The sequence below is a fragment of the Symphalangus syndactylus genome, chromosome 14 (genome assembly GCF_028878055.3).
Source record: "Symphalangus syndactylus isolate Jambi chromosome 14, NHGRI_mSymSyn1-v2.1_pri, whole genome shotgun sequence".
Lineage (NCBI taxonomy): Eukaryota > Metazoa > Chordata > Mammalia > Primates > Hylobatidae > Symphalangus > Symphalangus syndactylus.
In genome coordinates this window covers 54,602,941-54,625,427 of record NC_072436.2, presented here as the reverse complement: position 1 = coordinate 54,625,427, position 22,487 = coordinate 54,602,941, and the positions used below count along the sequence as shown (strand labels likewise).

The 22,487-nt window shown below is 50.6% G+C and overlaps 1 protein-coding gene across 3 annotated transcripts in view; it reads right to left on the bottom strand.

Moving 5' to 3' along the window:
- Positions 1–20,252, bottom strand: part of FAM178B (family with sequence similarity 178 member B) — an 86,128-nt gene extending 65,876 nt beyond the window's left edge. Inside the window, exons 1-3 of one of the 3 annotated variants that reach the window (XM_055241897.1) lie at positions 20,219–20,252; positions 11,067–11,172; positions 7,488–7,572 (exon numbers count right to left, since the gene is read on the bottom strand). In XM_055241897.1, coding sequence (XP_055097872.1) covers positions 7,488–7,564 — 77 coding nt within the window. In that variant the 5' untranslated portion in view covers positions 7,565–7,572; positions 11,067–11,172; positions 20,219–20,252. Of the gene's footprint in view, positions 1–7,487; positions 7,573–9,634; positions 9,745–11,066; positions 11,173–20,218 lie in introns of those variants that run through there. The other 2 variants (XM_063617711.1, XM_063617710.1) reach the window with 2 other exon arrangements.
- Positions 20,253–22,487: the final 2,235 nt, after the last annotated feature.

The window sequence follows — 22,487 nt, the reverse complement described above, 5'->3', positions numbered from 1 at the left end:
ACTGGCTCGCTTCCCACCTCCCGCAGCAGGAGTTTGTCCTGCAAACCACAAGAAAGGCAGATCAGGTGAGGCGAGGACACCTCCTAATAAGATGGTGAAGAACAGAGAGTGTCAACCTGATAGACAGACTAAAGACTGCTTAAATTTCAAAATAATTATTTCGTGTGAAATGTGCCAGACCCTCCCCACCCACAGCCCACAAAGAGTACCTACTGCATAATTCCATTCACATAAAATTCTAGAGAATACAAACTAATCTGTAGTGACAAAGTAGATCAGTGGTTTCCTACAGACAAGAGGTGGAGGAGAGATCAATCATGAAGAGGCACAGGGAAACTTTTGGGGGCCATGGAATATATTCACTAGCTCAATTGTTGCAATGATTTTACAGGCACATATGTAAGTCAAGTGTATACATTATATACTTCAAATGTCTGCAAGTTAATGTATTCAGTTATGCCTCAATAAAGGTGTTTTTTAAAGACGGATGAGCTAAAACAGAAATATGTATTAATTTTTTGTTTTTGCACCCCAATGGCTCATCCCACCTCCAGGACCCCTCACTCGGCAGACGCGTGGTCTAGAAAGCCCCACCTGACCTGCCTTGTCAGGCTGTGGCCTCTCCAGACACCAGTGGGGAGAACTGGGAAACTCTGGGAAGAGCAATCAGCACTGGAGGTAATTTCAGTTGGATACTAATGTGGCGAAAGAAATACGGTATAGATAAATATATAAACATAAAAATATAGATGAAATGTGGATTGTGCATTCGTTCTGTTCTGGGAAATGATCACAAGAAACTGTTACTAATGAGTACTTGGGAGGAGGAAGTGGTTGTGGGGAGTGGCTGGGAAGACTTTCACTCTTTATTTTGCATCTTTCTCTAGTATTTAAATTTGCTAAACTTGGTACAGAGAGTAGTTTAAAAAATAACAACAGGGGTTACCTGGGTAGTAAGACTGCTGGCCATCTTGTTTCCATTTTATTCTTTTTACAAAAAGCAACTTTATGAATGCTTTCTGAGAAGAGGAGTGGGAAGGAGGAATAAAGAAAGGAAGGGAGAGATGAAGGAAAGAGAATGCAACAGGCAACGGCAGAAAAGAAAGTAACCCACAAAATGGGGCCTGTACGGAAACCCAAGGCCCCAGTGGCCACGATGCCAGAGCTCGAGGAACAAAGTAAAGCATGATCAAGTGAGGAAGAACAAAGTGTCCTAAGACCCTGCTCAAGAACGTGAAATGAATTTTGTTCTTGGAGCTGAACGTCTCGCCCACTTTCAAAATATCCAAAGAATGTACTGGCCAGGGTCATTCTATTTTATTATATCCCCCTCCTCCTACACAAATATTATAGAAGCCAATAGAGAATAAAATGGGTAGGTAAAAATGGACAATTGTCTTGGAAGCAAATGGGAAAGAACCTACGCAAGCTCTACTCCTTTCTAAAGCGTTTTGATCTCACTGATAGAGCTCCTTTTCCTAACGCATTGCTCCAAGACTGGCACTAGGTTAATGGCCAGTCATATAACCGGCTCAGCCAAAACATTTTTGTTAAAGAAACATGAGGTCATTTCTCTTAACCAATTAGTTGCACAAGAGTATGTTTGCTTTCGAAACCAAATTCTACCACAAAAAAACTATCACAGCTAATAAACAAGTTCAGCAGGTTAATATATACAAATCTGTATTTCTACACATGAGCAATGAACACTTTGAAAAGGAATTAAGAAAACATCTCTACTTATAACAGCACCAAAAGAATACTTAGGAATAAATTTGACCAAAGAAATGTAAGACACGTACACTGAAAATTACAACACGTTGTTGACAGAAATTAAAGAGGATCTAAATAAATGGAAAGACATCCCATGTTCATGGATTGGAAGACTTACTATTATTAAGATAGCAATAGTACCCAAAAGTTATCTGTAGATCCGAGGCAATCACTATTAAAATCCCAGCTTTCAATGTTGCAGAAATTGACAAGCTGGTCCTAAAATTCACATGGAAATGGAAGGCACCCAAAACAGCCAAAACAATTTTTTTTTTTTTGAGACGGAGTCTTGCTCTGTCGCCCAGGCTGGAGTGCAGTGGCGCAATCTCAGCTCACTGCAAGCTCTGCCTCCCAGGTTCACGCCATCCTCCTGCCTCAGCCTCCCGAGTAGCTGGGACTACAGGTGCCCACCACCACGCCTGGCTAATTTTTTTTTGTATTTTTAGTAGAGATGGGATTTCACTGTGTTAGCCAGGATGGTCTCGATCTCCCAACCTCGTGATCCGCCCGCCTCGGCTTCCCAAAGCGCTGGGATTACAGGCGTGAGCCTCTGCACCTGGCCAACAATTTTTTTTTAAAAAGTATAGTTAGAGGACTCACACTTCCGAAATTGAAAACTTACTACAAGCTATAGTAGTAGCTTAAGGGTAGACATATAAACCAATGGAATAAAATTGAGAGTTCAAAAATAAACCCTTACATTTATGGTCAAATGATTTTCAACAAGGGTGCCAACAGAATTCAATGCGGAAAGAACAGTCTTTTCAACAAATGGTGCTGGGACAACTGGATATCCATACGCAAAAGAACCAAGCTAGACTCCTATCTCAAACCACATACAAAAATGAACTCGAAATGCATCAAAGACCTAAATTTATGAGCTAAAAGTATAAAACTCTTAGAAGAAACCTTAGGTGAAAATTTTCATGACCTGAGATAAGACAATGATGTCATTAATTTTGATACCACAAAAGAAAAAAATAGATATGTTGGACTTCACCAAAATTTTAAAATTTTGTACATCAAAGGACATTATCAAGAGATTACAAAGAAAACCAACAAAATGAGAGAAAACATTTGCAAATCACATATCTGGTAAAAAAGAGACCTCTTACCCATCAGCAGTCACTCCCCATTCCTTCTTCCCCTATCTCCTGGCAACTGTTAATCTACTTTTGGTCTCTATGGATTTGCCTATTCTGGACATTTCAGAATAGGCATGAAATTTTCGTATCCTTTTTTCTTATCAGTGCTTTCAAGGTTCATGCATGTTATAGCATATGTCACTCCTTCCTTTTTTATGGCTGAATAGTATTCCATTTTATGGATATAGCACATTTTAAGAGGTTTCTTTTTGGGGAGATGAAAATGTTCTGGAAGTAGACAGTGGTGATGATTCAACAACTCTGAGTACACTAAAAACCACTGAATCTTACATTTTAAAAGGGTGACTTGTATGATATGTGAACTGTATCTTTAAAACAACCAACCATTCCATCCTGGTCTTGCCAAATATTAATAAAGCTCCATTGTGCCTGCAATGGCCCCCACTGTCCTTCAAGTCCTGGCCTTCAAGACCTCGTCTTATCTCCTCCTCTGCTCCCTTTAAGGAAAGCTCCACTCTTCCACCTCCTTGTCTTTGTTCCCACTGCTCCCTGCTTCCCTTGCATCCCTGCATACCCTGATACTCCGCCCAAAGGCTGCAGATCAGTGGTCTGAATTGAACGGAGTCTGCAGATGGGTTTGCGGTGGTTTTTTCTTGTTGTTTTAACTGAGTTAGTTACCAACAGGACATCTCACATAAACATCTATATCCCAGCTGGGCACGGTAGCTCATGCCTGTAATCCTAGCACTTTAGGAGGCTGAGGTGGGTGGATCACCTGAGGCCAGGAGTGCGAGACCAGCCTGGCCAACATGGTGAAACCTCATCTCTACTAAAAATACAAAAATTAGCCGGGCATGGTGGCCATTGCCTGTAGTCCCAGCTACTCAAGAGGCTGAGGCGAGAGAATCGCTTGAACTCTGGAGGCAGAGGTTGCAGTGAGCCGAGATTGCGCCACTGTACTCCAGCCTGGGCGACAGAGCAAGACTCCATCTCAAAAAAAAAAAAAAAAAAAAAGACTGGAAGAGTAAAGCTCATGCATTCCACCCTGAAGGGATAGGATTCATGAGGCTGGAAATTCTTCAGACACAGCCATGATGTTCAAAGGGCACTGGACAGACAAAAAACATGGCAAGTGACCTCTAAAGCCCATGACCCCAGTTCTAATGAAACAAAATGGAAAAACTGTTCTGATAAAAAGAGAGGCAAGTATGAGAAGCAGTGACCTCGTATGTCCCATCCTTTCCTTTGCTGCCTTGAACTCTCGTCTCCTGAGAACACAATGGTGTTGGGAGCTATGGCAGCCATTCTGCAACCTGGAGAGGAAGTAGTGAGAAGGCACACGCAGAATAAAGAGCCCTGAGACTGCACATCTATTGAACGTGTCACAGAATCACCTGCCTCTGAATTCCTTGTCATGTGAGCTAACAAACTGCTCTTGGTATTTGTTGTCAATAGTCAAAATACAACCTAACTAAAATGTGGCTTCTCTCGAAGATGAAGAGGTTTGGGAATACCAGACCTGCGTTTGCCTGCACCAAACCTGATGCGGACAGCCCCTTTACACTGGGCAGGAGCTCACTCAGTCCCCGTAGCCAACTGAGTTTGCAATCTCTGCTTTCTGGTACAGATGGCTCAACTGTCTCATCTTCCACAAAGCAATTCCTGGTTCCTGCCTCCCCACATCCCAAACCTACCTGACTACAAGTAATTCCTCTTCCCATTGCCTCCTTTCTGTCTCTGATGGTCACTGCTCATTTAATCCCCTCCCACCTATTAGCCTCCTGAGAACAGGACTTTATTCATCCCTGATCCTCTCTTTGCCATCTAGTGAAGTGCTTGAGGAAGGAGGTGCTCCATGTGTCTTTGCTGAATAAATGAATGAACACTCACTGCAATGAGGCATGGCAATGTGCCAGAGTATCCCTTCTCTGAGTGCACCGAGCTCTCTGCACAGCTGACATGTACATGTGTTGCTTCTCAATCCAGGAATACAATTCCCCGTTACCGCCCCCCTCCCCCACCAACACACATACTAGAGTGCCCTGGGCCACCCGGGCCCTCAGCCCCAGTCACTAGAGCACACCCGTAACAGTCAATGCTCTTAAGTCCTGGTCCCAGGACCTGTCCTGGGCCCCTCAACTCTGCCCTTACTCAGCAGGTTGGGATAAAGGCAATTGTGTAAGACTCTCCCTAGGACAGTCTGAGAAGAACTGCTGGTCACCACAAACTCCAGGAAAGGATGGAAGTTTACACACAAACAAATCTGTTTACATATGAGAAGCGACTTGAATACGCGCACACACAGACACACACGCGCGTGCGCACACACAAATCACAGATACAGGTGAAGGGAGGCAGCCCCAGTCTACCCTGAGCTCTGTGCCCCAGAGGCCTCCTGTCCTCTCAGACACTCAGAGCCCCAGGCTATTAGTGAAACCCTGAGGAGCATGACTTCCTTCTGCATCAATCCTGGATCTAACTTAACCTTAGAAATGCTTCCTGAAATGGCAGTTGATCTTTAGTCCTGACTTCTGGCAGATTCTCTCTGGGCACCTGGCCCTTTTGCTCTTGACCTAGCTTTTTTTTTTTAAGTTGTGATTAAAATACACATAACATAAAATTTACCATCTTAACCATTTCTAAGTGCACAGTTCAGTGGTAGTAAGTACATTCACACTGTGGTACAATCACCACTACCATCCATCTCCGAACTCTTTTTTTCTTGCAAAACTGAAACTCTGTACCCATTAAACCATAACTCCCCACTCTCTCCTTCCCCTAGCCCCCGGTAACTACCATTCCACTTTCTGTCTCTATGAATTTGACTACCCTGGGTACCTCATATACATGGAATATGAACTTGACTACCCTGGGTACCTTATATACATGGAATATGAATTTGACTACCCTGGGTATCTCATATACGTGTTTGTTCTTTTGTATGTTATTTCACTCAGCGTAATTTCATCCATCTTGTGGCATGTGTCGGAATTTCCTTCCTCCTTTTTTTTTTTAATAATACATCATGGGCATTCAAATAATTTCCTTCCTTTTTAAAGCCAAGTAATATTCCACTGTATGTATGTACCACATTTGGTTTATCCATTCACGGATGGACACTTGGGTTGCTTCCGCCTCTTAGCTATTGTGAATAATGCTGCTAAGAACCTGGGTACCCAACTATCTGCTCGAGTCCCTGCCTTCAGTTCTCTAATGGACCAGGCCTCTCACTTTCCCCACACCAGTTGAGATCCCGACCCCAGGCATGGAATTCTCTAGGCCAGTCCCTGGTTCCCTGGAAACAGAATCTCAGGCTGGGCTCTCAGGTAATGTCCACGGGAGATGCTCTGGAGTTGGAAGAGCCAGAGCTGAGCTGACAGGGGACTCAAGAGCTTGTTTCTGACCCCTCCTAATGAGGAGCGCATCAGAGACAACGTGGCAAGAAGCAAAGGAAAGTGAGGCGTCCCCTCTGCCTCAGCAGAGGAGACACATACCACTGCAGGGAGCAGGACAAGGGAGGCCTCTGTTCCCCTAAAGGGCAGGCATGCCGCAGAGGCGGCCCCTGGGGCTCCAAAGGGCATCGGGGGCTACAGGGGCAGAGGTTACAAAAAGGGAGAGGGTGCTGAGACTGGTGCTATTCAGAAGACCTCAGTTAGAGGGCTCCATGGAGGGCAGGGGCGGAGGAGTCTGGAATGCTCTACTTTGACAGATGGCCCCAGCTCAGCCAACTCCTGAAGCAGAAGAGGCACAAAAGCAGAAACTCAAAGGGCTGGGGGTTCATGGTACATCCTGGTGTACAGCCTTGGCCTTCAGGGCCATGCGCTTTCTTGCTCTGGGGTGAGCAGCCTACAGCTGGAGCAGAGACGGGGTCTGACCACCTGGGAGTCCCTCTCACTGTCTGCCTAAGCAACTTTCAACTGGTTACATGATATTTTTTGGTGCCAAAGTGTCTAGGTTCAGGTACCAAATAATGACAGTCTAGGGAGGGTGTAGCCACTAGGGGGGAAATTAATTCCTTCTGTGGAACTCTGAACATCCGAAATAAAGAGGAATTAAATACACCTAAATGTCACAACCAAGGCACCAGCTTGAGGCTCTCATTCCCACCCAGACCAAACTCAGGGGCACTGTGGATGTCCTATCAGCCAAGGAAGGCTGTCAGTGAGGGAGACAGCTTCAGACTCTTGCCTTTGGTGACTCCAACCCAAGGAGCACCCTGATTTGATGCGGATGTTCCTGGAACCCTCCCAAGCTAACCGGTGCTTTCGGGAAGGACTTGGGGGCGAGCTGTCCCCTTAGACCTAGAGACTATCTCAGTCTGAACCCACTGTCCTGGACTGCTCTGGGATCCCAAGAGCCTGTGAGGTCAGCCTGGCCGTGGCCATAGGGACTGAGATACGAGGCCAGTTCAAGGTGCCGAGGAGCCTGTTGGTTCAGCCTTTTGCTAATGCTGGAGCCTGAGCCAAAGATGGCCTGATGCCTCCACACCCTGGTGATGCAATGTCCCACCAGCATCTCCCCTGCAGCTGGGCTCCGCGCACTGAGAGTCACGTATCACAGGCTTGGGAGCTCAGCACGCCAATCTCCACCCTGCATCCCAGTACTGACCGGGCTGAAGGAAGATTCCATCCACACTGAGATCCCACAGAAGACCAAAGGCTCCCAAAGACGTTTCTGGAGACCATGTCAGCAGCTAGGTGGGAAAAACAAAAAACAAAAAACAAAAAACAAAACAAAAAAACACTGGTTAGCTGGGTCATTCCTAAGAAGCAATAGTAGCAAACTTCTATTACTCCACATTAATTCTCGTAAGTCCGTGTGGTAGAAGGACACTGTCATTGTTGCCAATTAAAAGATGGAAAACCAAGCTCAGAGAGGTCAAACAACTTCCCCAGAGTCACACAGCCTGTGAGCAGCAAAGCCAGCACTCAGGCCCAGACACCCAGGTCTGTGTCACTTGAAACCTCCTACTCCGTCCACCTCCTGGCATGGGGGTCCCTCTGCCCCTCGCTCCCTATGGTCACAGCCATGCCTCTCCAGGGCAGGGCCCAGCGTAAGGGAGAGAAAGCATGCCCGCACTGATCACAGGCGGCAGGACAATCACAGGGTGGGCCCTCTCTGTGATCCTCAAATCATTTCCAGGTGAGCGCCTTAACTCACTGTCATCTGAGACCACCAGCTTAGAAGGTCCTTGGTACTGAACACAGGTCCTCAAAGAAGGGCAGGGTGGTCATTTCTGGGATCCTTATCTGAATGCTCCTGGAGCCTGACGGTCAGAAGCTGGGGTTTGGGAACATGCAGAGAGGCTGACAAGGGAATAAGCAATGGGACAGCAGCAGCCCACAGGTGCCATCTGGTCTAGGGGCACTCAGCAAGCTCACGACCGTGGCCGCCATGCTGTGCACGACATCGTTCCTCCCCAGTACCCAGAAAAGTCTGCCTTGTGGGCACATCTCCTTCCAGGACTGAGGCTCTTGTTCCCCCAGGGGCTGGGCAGTGTCGCTGTCAGGGCCCTGAACCCAGGGCCCTCTCTGAGCCTTGACCTTGGAGGGAGCACCTAGTCCGAGGTCACAGCCCTCACCAAGTGTCTGTGTCTGATAACTGGCCGAGGCTGGAGACCTCGCCTCAACTGGGTCAACTCTAAAGGGTCACTGGGCTCCAGAGCCCAGCGGGACTGCCTGGGGCCAAACGCTCTCCCTCCCTCACAGGTGTGGTTCCCAAGCACGCCCCCCCTGCCCCCCCCCCCCCGAGTAAGCCTGCATGGATGCCCTCCACTCGGCATCTAGAACTCTGCCTTTCTCCTGTCATAACTTCTTACAACATTTTCATGGCTGAACACTTGAGTCTCTCCTAACAAGAACATATGTTTATTGAGGGTGTACACCTCCTGCTGATGTCCACTCTCCCAGCAAGGCTGGCCCACACGAGGGCACAGTTCAGCCAGTGCCCATGCACACCCTATTAAAGCCCCAGGGAGGAGTGCACGCGATCAAGTCCCTAAGATAGAACTCAGGCTGTCCTTTCCAAGAACGTCGAAGGGGCACGGTTGGAGCAGTCTGCCCACCTCACCCACGCCCTGGCTCAGCAGGGACCCCAGGCACAGGCATGGCCCCGGCAGCCCTGGGACCCCACTTCCCTAGCTGCCTTTGACTGGACAAGGGGACCACTTAACCCCTCTTAGCCTAGCCAGATTCTCCTTCCTGAGGAACCAGATTTGGGAACAGGGTCTGGCCTTACTTGGCCATGGAGCCTGCAGGGAGACAGCAGCAGAGGCCAGTCCTAGGATCCCAACCCTTCCCCATCCCTGGGTCCAGCTCCTCCTGGGGCCCAGCATGCCCCTGCCCTGCGACCTCAGGAACCACCCTCGCACCTGCGGAAGGGAGCCCCCATGGGTTTCTGCCTCCCACAACCAGTCCCCAGTAACTGCTCGAGGTTCTAAGTCCCCTGAGGACGCTGCCCAGAAAGCCCCCCAAAGCCAGTGCACCCCTTTCATGGATCTGGATTCAGCCATGGGGGATGGGAGCTTTTGTCTCTCCTTCCTGCAGAATGTGAACTGGAACTCTGCACTAACAGCGTGCCTCGCGGAGGATACCCAGGCCCAGAGCAGAGCTCTGTAGGGGCACAAGGACAAGGCAGCTCACGGATGTCCCACTTCCTTCCACACGGGCCCATCAGGCCTGGCTCCGAGGCACAGAGCTGATGCTAAGAAACCCACCCGTGGCGACACAGGAGTAGGTGGCAGAGCCAGAACTCACACCAAGTCTGTCTGTCTGTCTGACCTCAGAGCTGGGTCCTGCACTCCTCTCCCCTCCAGCCCCCTCGCAGCATGATGGAGACAGGGAAAGGGGCAGGGGAAGGCTCGCCTGTGCCTCCCAGGACAAGGTCCTCTGAACCTGGAAGAAACCGACACACCCCCGGGAAGGCACTCCACGCCAGTGTCAGGGTGACGCAGGGCCCCTCTGTGGGCGCCGTCTCAGATGGGTCCTTTGTGCCTCCCAATGCTCGATTGTGTGTTCTGTCATACACTGTGCAAGGAGCAGGGGCTGCACCGGCCAGCGTGGGGAATAATGGCCCCACTGTTCCCCGTTACTCACCCACTGCTCCTTCTGGGCCTTGGGTGGGGGATTGGGGGCTGGCAAGGTTAGCAGCTACACACCAGGGCCCCAGAAGCTGCATGTCTTCCTCCTCTGGGGTAAGGAGGAGCAAGGTGAAGGACCCAGAGCACAAAGGGAGAGCTGGAGGGCTCTCTCTGGACTGCAGCCAGCCTGCCGAGGCCAAGCAGTTCCTGGAATAATCCGCCCCACATGATGGCTCTGATTTACAGCTGGGGTCCAGGCTCCAACTGGCAGGAATGGGACCAGCTGGAACTTGTGACCCACCTGTCCCCAGACAGGGACGATTCTGGGTGGGGACCAAGGCCAGGACGGCATCCTCATGCCTGGCATTCAGATCACAGCGGTTGGCTCCTGGACTGTCCCTGCTGGCTTCTCACTGCCTCTCTCTGTGCAAAGGTGTCAAGCCCTGGGCAAAATGTATGTTCCCCTATGGCAAAACGTTCTAGCAGCAACCAGGAGGGAAAAAACAGGGCAGCCAGGGCAGCCAGAGCAGCTGTTCCAGGTTTTCCCAGCCAAGCTACCACTGTACATGGGAAGCACACGCTCAAACACCCAAGCACCCTCGGCTCCAAATTCACGAGGGCCCCAAACCAGGTGCTGCAGGATTGCCGTGGGCCCTGAGCGGCCCTCCCGCTGAGTATGGGATGAGGGACCTGTGACTGCTGGTGAAGAAATTAGCTTTGTCGCATAGGAAGCACTTGTTGAGGGGCATGGACCAATTCATTGAGAGGTTAGACCGTTAGTCCACTGGGTACACCAGGTCCCTCAGGAAAGCCACGTGAGGGCACAGGCAGCACCCAGAGACACACATCCTCGGGGGAAGCAGAGGCTCCCAGTGCTCGCCACTCTGGGAGACCACAGGCGAACCCCCTGCACCTCCCTGGCCTTGGCATTCTTAGCACCATGGTGGGGATCGATGCTCAATCAGCTCTCCTCCCTCCTCCCAGCCTGAGCCCAGCCAAGCAGTACCTAAGGCAAGAAGAGGTGAAGTGCCCACCCCTCAGCCTGTGGGCCTGCCAGGCCACCAGACTGCAGCGCTCCCGCCACCTAGTGGCAGGCCTGCGGTCCTCACCTTGAACAGCCACTGGAGCAGGGGCACCGGGCAGTCAGGCATGTGCAGGTAGAGGGTGCTCAGGAGGCCGCTGCGCAGGAAGGAGAGCTGTTGGGCCGGCGGGGAGCTGGGGGGCAGAGGGCTGAGGTTAGGGGAGGCCTCTGTGCCAGCACACTTGTCTCGGTGACACCGTGGGAGGCTGTCACTACCCAGCTTCACTGGCTGTTGGGAAGCATATCTGTAATGCTAGAGACAAATGTGCTTTTCAAGCCCTCAATGCACGGATCTGTCAGAAGGAAAAGAACCCAGGCTAGCATCAGAATCACCTGCTCTTCTTGAATGTTGTGTTAACACACCTCACAGTGTTTAAAACACACGGCGGATGGCTGGATGCAGTGGCTCACACCCATGATCCCAGCACTTTGGGAGGCAAAGGCAGGTAGATCACGAGGTAAGGAGTTCAAAACCAGCCTGGCCAACATGGTGAAACGCTGTCTCTACTAAAAATACAAAAACTAGCCAGGCATGGTGGCATGCACCTGTAATCCCAGCTACTCGGGAAGCTGAGGCAGGAGAATTGCTTGAACCCGGGAGGTGGAGGTTGCAGTGAGCCAGGATCGTGCCACTGCACTCCAGCCTGGGCAACAAGGCAAGACTCCGTCTCAAACAAACAAAAAACAGGGTGGGGCAGTGCAGTCTGCCCTTTCCATTTGACCACAGGGGAAAGTGAAATATTTGCCAAGGGTGTGGAAAGGTGAGGAGTGAGGCCAGGAGTGGGTGTCTTAGCCGCGGGTTCCTCCAGCTGCAAGGGGCGGGCATGATTACCCCTGCGAGGCCAGCATCTCGAGATCTGGTTACACAGGGCGTTTCTGCTCTGCCTTATGTTTTTCAGATACAAAGGGGACACCTGAGAAGACAGGAAAATAACACAAAGGGGCCCGGGATGAAGACATTCTGGGAAGGAAATACCAACAAGAGTTCCATAGAGGATTCTTCAGAAACCACGTGAGCTGCAAGTGTCCCAGATTCCGGGGATGGGGGCGTGCTCAGACCAGCCACGCGGCTGTGGCCGTGACCGTGTGCCCATTCACGCCACCCCCTCGGGCCTCTTCCTCCTAACAGGAGCTCTCAAAATCGGCGCTGGTGTGGAGATGAGCCCTGCCTTGGGGACCACTGACCTGGTAGATCACCTTGACCTACAAGATTCCAGATCTCTGCAAAATGAGTTGTTGAAATGTTTCATATGGTTGTAGGGCCTTTGGTAGAAGGTGCTTCAGAAGTCATTTTCTAGGGGGTTGGCTGGACTTTGTCACCGTTCCTGAGCTCCTGGTCATTCCCAGAGAGCCTGGGTTTGGGGTAGGATCCTCCTACGTCCTGTGCATTTCGTGACCACCATCTTTGCTTGCTCTCTCTAGACCACATCCCAAAGATAATTAACATGGATGCCAGGAAATGAAAATGTAAGTTCACGTTTGTTCTTCTTTTTAACGGCCCAAATGCATGCAAAGAACATTTCAGAAAGTACTTAACGTTGCCACCCTAGATAAAAAGTTTTTCAGTCAGCCCAGCCTCCTCCTTCTGCTCCTCCTCCTTCTCCTTTAAAAAGGACATCATACTTTAATCTGCCAGGAACAGAATGCTACAAAACAAAGATTATCCTCTAAGCCAAGCTGCTGTCTCTCTGAGAATGTCCAGGCAATTTACAAATTGCATGTTTTTTCTCTAAGTCATTTAAGTTCAGAGGAGAAAGCAGCTTTGTTCCTGTGGTTGTGAAGTTTACCGCCCTGAAATAGACCTTCGTTTGTACATACAAACACGTGTGCACCCCAGGACTGCTGGCATGCTCCACTCTACCCACGTGCCCGGTCACATGGAGACTTTCATGGACTGACCCCAACAAGACGTATGGTTCAGGAACATGCACAGCAGCCCGAACGCAGACAATACCCATGTAAACAATGTCTGGAGGACCTTGCAAGTTGGCAGAACCCCGACAAAGGCCATGTGGTGAGGAGGCTGGCGCTTCAGGGACTCTGAGGAGACGCTGGCTCTGGCATTCTGCTGGAGGGGGCACCCCGCCAGTTTCTTAGTGGGAGAATTGATTGTACAAGGCCCTGTTGGCTCAGATCAACACATTTCTAACTGCTGCTCCAAGGGAGAGACCCCACAGTTACAACATCTCCCTTCTGCTACGTGGGCTTTGCAGTTTCTGCCAGAGAAATGATTGATTGGCCACTGAGTTCATTGCTGCTGAGAAAATTTTGTCTATGGGACCAGGAGCAAGAGAAAGCCAGAAAGGACATAGTCCTGCTCTGCCCTGGGGTGACCGGCTTTCAAGGAATTCTGTGTTTAGGGTTAGAGGCAAGGACTCCCCTCTGCAGGCTGAGTGCATGCTCGGCGGGAAGGGAGTGTTGCTTCTCCTTGGCTCAGCCACAAGCCCTTTCACGCCCTTCAGGGTGTCACAGGGTGACCTCAAGCTTGGCTGCTGGGCAGGGAATGGGCCTTGTGCACAGACAATGCCTTGACTCTGGGGAAGGAAGGAGGATCCCAACAGCAGCACCCGGGCTGGGAAGCCTGGAGGAAAACGGAAAAAGGAAAGTGGGTGGGAGGGGTGTGCAGTGAAAGCTCAAATGCCTTAGGTGACAGAATTGGCTGTTGTCAGAGTCACGTCCCCACATCAAGAACACAGATGCTGGGTCCAAGGGGGTGCCTCTGTCCACGGCCAAGCCAATGCTGAGGTCAGAAGTTATCCTGAGAATGTTGGAGGGCCCTGGAGGGAGAGACGGAGGGACAGAGCCTCCATCGGCAGCAGATGCTGCATAGGCCTGGCTGAGTGAGAAGCCCCCAGCTGTCAGCCCTGAGGATCCCATGAAGGGAGGTTCCCATCGGAGTCCTCAGCTGTGATTGGAGATGAGGAGGGAGCTGCTAATCCCCAGCCACGACAGCAGTGACAGTGGGCGCCCACTGGAGCAGAAGGAAGCAAGGGAAGGACATCAGCTACAGTGAGGAAACCCGCAAAACCAGTGACAGCAAATGGGGGCAGCTGGGCTCAGCACACGGGCCTTCCCAAGCAGAGCTCTGACCAGCTTCATCTTGGAATTTCTGTTCCTCATCACACCCAAGGGAAGATTCTTCCCGCCTCAACCTCCTCATTTATTTTATGGGCAGCAGTCCCAGAGGGCAAGGTCTCTAAATGCCTTGAGAATCCCAAGTGATGGCCGAAGGATAAACACCAAGTGTAGTTATTTATAAGTATCAGCTCCTGGGCCTTTGCCAACTTACTCAAATCAGTCTGAATAAAATGCCTAAATACAACAGAAACCAATAGCAACCAAAGCTTTCACCTATGGCCGTTTGCTTTCTCTTTCTTTGTTTAAACATAAGAGAGGCCAGATGCAGTGGCTCATGTCTATAATCTCAGAACTTTGGAAGGCCCAGGCAGGAGGATAGCTTGAGGCCAGGAATTTGAGACCAGCCTAGGCAACACAGTGAGACCCTGTCTCTAAAAAAAATACAAAAATTAGCTGAGCATGGTAGTGCACACCTGTGGTCCCAGCTACTCGGGAGGCTGAGGCAAGAGGACCTCTTAAGCCAGGAGTTGGAGGCTGCAGTGAGCTGTGATCGTACTACTGCACTCCAGCATGGGCAGCAGAGCATAGGCCTGACTAAAAACAAGAAAAAAATGAAATAAAAATAAGTGAGTGTTGGCCATGCATGGTGGCTCATGCCTGTAATCCCAGCACTTTGGGAAGCCAAGGCAGGTGGATCACTTGAGGTCAGAAGTTCAAGACCAGCCTGGTCACCATGGTGAAACCCCGTCTCTACTAAATATACAAAAATTAGCCATGCGAGGCCAGGCGTGGTGGCTCATGCCTGTAATCCAAGCACTTTGGGAGGCCACGGTGGGCAGATCATGAGGTCAGGAGATCAAGACCATCCTGGCTAACACGGTGAAACCCTGTCTCTACTAAAAATACAAAAAAAATTAGCCAGGCGCGGTGGTGGGCGCCTGTAGGCCCAGCTACTTGGGAGGCTAAGGCAGGAGAATGGTGCGAACCCGGGAGGCAGAGCTTGCAGTGAGCCAAGATCGCGCCACTGCACTCCAGCCTGGGAGACAGAGCGAGACTCCGTCTCAAAAAAAAAAAAAAAGAAAAAAAAATTAGCTGTGCGTGGTGGCGGGCGGGCGCCTGTGATCCCAGCTACTCAGGAGTCTGAGGCAGGAGAATCGCTTGAACCTGGGAGGCAGAGGTTGCAGTGAGCCAAGATTGCCCCATTGCGCTCCAGCCTGGGCAACAAGAGCGAAACTTCGTTCCAAAAATAAGTAAATAAATAAGCGAGTGTTACCACAGGCAGAAACTCAGGGATTCCATAATGGCCCTGCTTGCTACCTCCGCTTGCTCTTTATTTTGGGGGGCAGATGCAGCCAGCTGGAAGGCTCAGCCCTCTCCACACTTCAGAACTGCTGGATTTATTGCACCTGGGCTTCAACCCTGGCCTCTTCCTCCAGGAAGAGAAGCTAGTGGCAAAACAAGAGGCGGGGCTGCCGGGCCTCCGGGAGAAGCTCAGCCTCATCCACCTCCTTCTTCCCCTGCCTGCTGGATGTTCATGGAGGAACGGCCTGGCCCATGCATCGGGCTTGTGGAAAGCACGCTGGTCCTCGCACCGACAGTGGCAGATGCACCCAGAGGACAAACGTGGACCCCAGTGTCCTTGCAAATACTGTGGGGGGACTATAACTAACTGAGCAGGGCAGGCAAACTCCACCCTTCCGACTTCCGCCCCCGAGTGGGATGTGGGCTTTGGTCCTGACACTTTTCCATGCAGGAGAATTGGATTTCCTTTTGAATTACTGTGAAGGGAGGAGGAAAAAAGTTCAGCTCCTGCAATCAGCTGGTATCAGCTTCCGTCATAATGACATGTGACTCTGGTGGCAGGGGACTGACCCTGGGATGCACAGCTAGCTCGGTGATGGATGAGGGGGTCATCTGCACCACATGTACTCCCAAGGCAGGCTCCCCGGGAAGAGGGTTCTTGCACATAAACCTGGATAGGTCCAACAGGACAGCTGCTGGGACACAGACGCCAAGCCCACCCATGCTCACTCTGCAATCTGAAACAAACTGCTTAATTTGTGCTATTGCCTACTTTGTTCAGAGGGAAGATATTTTCCCCCTTTCACAGAAAGGTAAGGAGAAGTGAATCTATTTCAAGAGCTGATTTTTTAAAAAATGGCATTTACTTTCCCCCCTTCTAATGATAAAAATGATATATGTTCACTGTAGAAAGTTAGGAATATACAGGTGGTATAACGAGGAAAATGAAAACCTAGCTGTCAGCTCACACAGCACGAACTTTCTCCCACCCAAGTACTAACCAGGCCAGGCCCTGCTCAGCCTCTGAGATGAGAGAACATCCAGCATGTTCAGGGCAGCATGGCCACAGACCACAGTGGCAACTTTGTGTATGGAACTGGACTGACAGCTTTTTATTTATTATTATGTTTTGAGACAGGGTCTCACTCTGTTGCCCAGGCTGGAGTGCACTGGCGTGATCATGGCTCACTGCAGCCTCGACCTGCCTAGGCTCAAGCCATTGTCCCTTCTGAGCCTGCTGAGTAGCTGGGACCACTGGTGTGCTATCACCCATGGCTAACTTTTTTTGCATTTTTTTGGGTAGAGACGGGGTTTCTCCATGTTGGCCAGGCCGCTCTGGAACTCCTGAGCTCAAGCGATCCTCCCAAAGTGCTGGGATTACAGGCATGAGCCACCATGCCCCGCTGACTGCTTCTTAAGAGATCCCCTTGTCGGCCGGGCGCGGTGGCTCACGCCTGTAATCCCAGCACTTTGGGAGGCCCAGGCGGGCGGATCACGAGGTCAGAAGATCGAGACCATCCTGGCTAACACGGTGAAACCCTGTCTCTACTAAAAATACAAAAAATTAGCCGGGCGAGGTGGCGGGCGCCTGTAGTCCCAGCTACGCGGGAGGCTGAGGCAGGAGAATGGCGTGAACCCCGGGGGGCGGAGCCTGCAGTGAGTCGAGATCGCGCCATTGCACTCCAGCCTGGGTGAAAGAGCGAGACTCCATCTCAAAAAAAAAGAGATCCCCTTGTCACCTGCCTCCATGGCCATGTTTCTGGCTGAATATGGTAAGGTTATTATTGAATGACTGACTAGTGTTTTCCCACTCTTCTGTCTGGCCTTGAAGTCCTTGGCACAAGGAGGAAATGAAAGATGACCCAGGGCTCAATGGTGACCTCCAGGAAGTGGGCCTTGCCACTGCCCGGCAGAAGTCCCAGGACTGAGTCCGAGTCACACAGCGGACATTCCCTCCAGAAAGCCCAAAGCCAATTCCCAAGACTGCAGATCTGAGGCGCTGGCAACACCCTCTCTACGGAGCCTCATTAGCATATCTGAGGGAGGAGGGTCTGAAGCCCTCACTCCAGGGAAGCTGGGCAGCCACCTGGCCCCATTTGGCAGGCCTGCTCTGATCCCAGGTCACCGCTCCACGGGCCATCTCATCTGTCAAACACTTCCTGCCCGCCATCCACTCTAGGACAGAAAACCTGCTGTGGGCACAAACTCCAAAGCTGAAGCAGCCCAGGAAGACGCCGTCCTTTCTCAACTGTCCACCTCAGTTCCTGCCCAGACATTCTTTGGCACTCTCCTTTCTCCAGCTCTTTCTTCTTTTCACCATCTATCTCTTATATAGTGCCTTTCCAACGTGGTGATGTGAACCCTTACTAATGTTCTCACACTTAGACCCAATAACCTCACACTGCAGCTATGAACACATTTTAGACCTCCAGACAAATACTCCCCAATATTCCCCGCTGTATTATTTATAATAAAGGAAGGTTGGAAAAAACTTTAATGTTCAAAAAATGAGAAAATGCTTAAATATGTTAGGGCATCAATGTAATAAAGTATTATTTCATTATTAACATTTTATCATCTAATTGCAATGTTTGGACGTTGTTCAGATCCTGATTTGAAGAATCTTTTTTTTTTTTGAGATGGAGTCTTCTTCTGTCACCTAGGCTAGAGCGCAGTGGCACGATCTCGGCTCACTGCAAGCTCTGCCTCCCGGATTCACGCCATTCTCCTGCCACAGCCTCCTGAGTAGCTGGGACTATAGGCGCCCGCCACCACGCCCGGCTAATTTTTTTGTATTTTTAGTAGAGATGGGGTTTCACCCTGTTAGCCAGGATGGTCTCGATCTCCTGACCTCATGATCCGCCTGCCTCGGCCTCCAGAAGTGTTGGGGTTACAGGCGTGAGCCACCGCGCCCGGCCTGAAGAATCTATTAAAGACATCTAAAGAAAACTGAAGGCCAGGCGCAGTGGCTCACATCTGTAATCCCAGCACTTTGGGAGGCTGAGGCAGGAGAATCACTTGAACCCCGGAGTTCGAGACCAGCCTGGGCAACATGGCGGGACCCTCATCTCTACAAAAAAATACAAAAAGTAACCTAGAGCGGTGGCACACACCTGTAATCCCAGCCACTCAGCAGGCTGAGGTGGAAGAATCGCTTCAGTCAGGGAGGCGGAGGTGGCAGTGAGCCGAGATGGTGCCACTGCACTCCAGCCTGGGCGACAGAGTGAGATTCCATCTCAAAATACTTAAAAAAAAAGAAGGAAGAAAATTGAAATCTGAGCACTAACTCATATTAGCACTATTAAGAAATTACTATTTCTTCAGGTATGATAGTAATATCGAAGTTATGTCTAAAAATAGAGTCTTATGTTTTAGAGACACAAACTGAAGTAGTTGTAGATTCAATTTTCTGTGTCTGAGGATTTGCTTAAAAGTAATCCTGAGGTGGCCGGGCACGGTGGCTCACGCCTGTAATCCCAGCACTTTGGGAGGCCGAGGTGGGCAGATCACAAGGTCAGGAGTTCGAGACCAGCCTGACTAACATGGTGAAGCCCCGTCTCTACTAAGAATACAAAAATTAGCCGGGCGTGGTGGCAGGTGTCTGTAGTCCCAGCTGCTCAGGAGGCTGAGGCATGAGAATCGCTTGAACCCAGGAGGCGGAGGTTGCAGTGAGCTGAGATCACACCACTGCACTCCAGCCTGGGCGACAGAGCGAGACTCCATTTTAAAAAAAAAAAAAGTAATCCTGAGGTAATAGTGTTGGTGGGCAGAGGTTGAGAGGAAACAAGATTGGCTTTGAGTTGATCGTTGTTGAAAGTGAGTGATGGGTGTGTGGAAGGACATTATATGGTTCTCTATACTTTGATATGTGCTTGTTAACTTTCCACGATAAAAACTTTTAAAGGAAGCATATCAAAATGTTAAAAATAATCTTTGTATCATACAATAAGATGGACTTGGAATTCATGAAATAAACATAAGCCCTGTATAACTGGAAAAGAGAGCAAGACTCTGGCATTCAAGTCCTAAGGTGGCCGAAGAGACCACAGCAGCAGCTCCGCCTCTGTGCTCCTCACCGGGTGGGCAAGGACAGCCCCTTCTCCACGGCCCTGGCCTCCAGCCCCACAGAGCACCAGCCTGTGTGAGCACCCGGCAGATGCCGCTGCACTGAACCCTGTGGACTTTCTTTCCTCTTCTTCTTGGATATATTAGCTCATAATTCCAAGTGTTGGATAAGGTTGTGGTAAATCTTTTAAAAATTCTCTCAAAAAGCAATATAGTCAATGGTTACGTGATAATGATCATGAATTTACTTCCAAAAAGAATAAGACAGCTGTTGTATTGTTAGAGCGTGTGCCTGCAGCTGGGGACAGGCTTTTCAGTGTCTGCATCACACACACACTGAAGTGCCTCCAACAAGTAGGTGGAAGGGTCCATCACATGCCCTCGATGGCCCAGGAAGGCGCCAGTGCTGACGGAGACACAGCCCCAAGGCACGCATGGTGAGTCTGCTGTTCTGTGACACTGGGGCGTAGGTGAGGAAAAAGCAACATGAACCTGTAAATGCACAACTGGCTATCTGCTATAATGTGGGAATTTTTAAATTATGTGCAACAAAATTAGTAAATGAAATACTGTAAGTAGACAACGTCACCTACATCTCTAAAAACTGACACATTCAAATTGGCCTGATCACCTCTTCAAATTTCCCCCTTTGGGGTGGCCCTTATCCCTGGACTCCAGGAGGGTGGGGTCCTGGACAGGCTGTGCCACCCCCTCACCCCTCCTCCCCACACTTACCTGAGGAACAGCCCTTCCAGGTGGCTGCGCGGCTTCAGGAGTGAGGAGTCCAGGATGCATGGCAGGGGGTGACGCCAGGGCAGAAACACAGTCTCACCTGGATGGACCAGTGGGATGGTCTGCAGGGACACTGAGTACTTTTCCACCAGCATCCTGGCAAGGCAAGGGGCAGGAGGGCCGGGCATCAGCAGATGCACCTCGGCCTGAGGCATAGCCATTGGCCCAGGGAAGGACAGAGGGGGCCAGGGGCTCCCTGCCTTGCAGTCCTTGCAGCAAACCAGGGGGACAGCGCCACCTGCTGATGGAGGAAGAGCCCACCTAGGCACGCAGTAGCCCCTTCAGTCTCCCATCAATAAGGCCTATCCCTTGCTCAGGGCACCAGTCCAGCAGCCAGAAGACCCAACCCCACCCACTGGATCTGTCAGGTCAGACTTTCACTGCACATCTACAATGCCAGGTACGGAAGGTGAGTCAGGAATGGACCACCCAGGAAGGGCATAAACAAATCACGGCAGTCCCCTCCAGCGAGTGGACAGAGAGGGCTACAGGGCAGCTCCATAAGGGCCCAGGAGAGGAGCCCTGGGTGCGGCCAGGGTTAGGGACGGCATCCTGGGAGGGGCAGGAAGGCTGGTAAGCAGGCAGCATGGGCGTGGGCGGAAGCAGGAGGGTCTTGAGCCCATATGAAGGAGGCTGGATTCTCTCTCAGGGCCGGCAGTCCTCAAGCTCCAGGACTCTGAGGACCACCCAGGCAGCTGCTGCAATGCAGATCCTGGGCCCGGCCTGGCCCAGAGAGTCTGATTTAGTGGATGGGAGCTGGCCCCATGGACAAAGAAGGGACGAGGTGAAGGGATACATTTCAACAGCATCGGAGAGAGGTGAAAACTGTCAGGACTTAATGACCCATTGAAATGAGGATGGGAAAAAGGGAGGCAGCGAAGATGTTTCCCAAGAATGAGCTAAATCTACATAAAGAAGGACCGGCAACGTGGCTGAGCCCAGTAAGTTCTTGTGTGAAAACAGCAGCAGAGGGTGTGTGTGCATGCACACACAAGCCTACACACATAGCACGGACACAGACGTGCTCAGACACGTGCAACGCCCACCGCCAGCATATGACATATCCCACTACAACTGAGGGTCATCCCAGGGAGCAGAATCAGAGGGAGGGGAGAGGAAAAGAAGGCAACTTCCTCTTTACTTCATATAACTATGTTCTGTTTGATTTTATAGCAATATAACACATATTTAACAACAGAACAATAAAATAAAACAAGCTCTGGACACTGCCTCTCTTCCTCTCATCAGGAGATGGCCCATTCCCTGGTTTCTGGCTAGGCCCACTGTTTGGGACAGCAAACCCAGGGGCGGAACAGCCCACAGGCCCCCTTAGGATCTGGACATGAGCAGCTGGCACTGGGTGTGGCGTGGTGTCGCCTGCAGCCCACCAACCTAGCACATGGAACCTGTCTCACTTTCTGGCCAAGTGACCCAAGGTAAGGCCCTGACCCACATCACAGGGTGGTCCTGAGAATGAAATGGCACAACAAATGGGAACGATGCTGCAGACCCGGGAGGACTCTGACCCTGCGGGCTTCGGGAAGCATCTCACCAAACCACCACACAAAAGGTAAAACAATTTCCTGTTTGGTTCATGTCTTTGCCATTAGTTTTGTATCTATTGCTTAAGTTGTTTTTTAGTTTGAAAAAATGAACAAATTATTAAAAGCCTAGGCCAGGTGCGGCGGCTCAGCACTATGGGAGGCCGAGGTGGGCGGATCACCTGAGGTGGGGAGTTCAAGACCAGCCTGGCCAACATGATGAAACCCCGTCTCTACTAAAAATACAAAAATTAGCTGGGCGTGGTAGCTGGCACCTGTAATCCCAGCTACTTGGGAGGCTGAGGCAGGAGAATCACTTGAATCTGGGAGGTGGAGGTTGCGGTAAGCCGAGATTGTGCCACTGCACTCCTGCCTGGGCGACAGAGCGAGACTCCATCTCAAAGGGGAAAAAAAAAAAAAGGGAGGCTGAGGCAGGAGAATTGCTTGAACCTGGGAGGTAGAGGTTGCAGTGAGCCGAGACTGTGCCATTGCACTCCAGCCCTGGCAACAGTGTGAGACTTCATCTCAAAAAAAAAAAAAAAAAAAAAAAGCCTATAAGAACTAGGCTAACCTATAAAGGGGTCCTGTCCCTGTCCCTAAAACCATCTTTTAAAGGGACTTCTGTGATGCTGGCTGTAATGTATGTGCATTATTAAGAGTCCTGAGGCGAC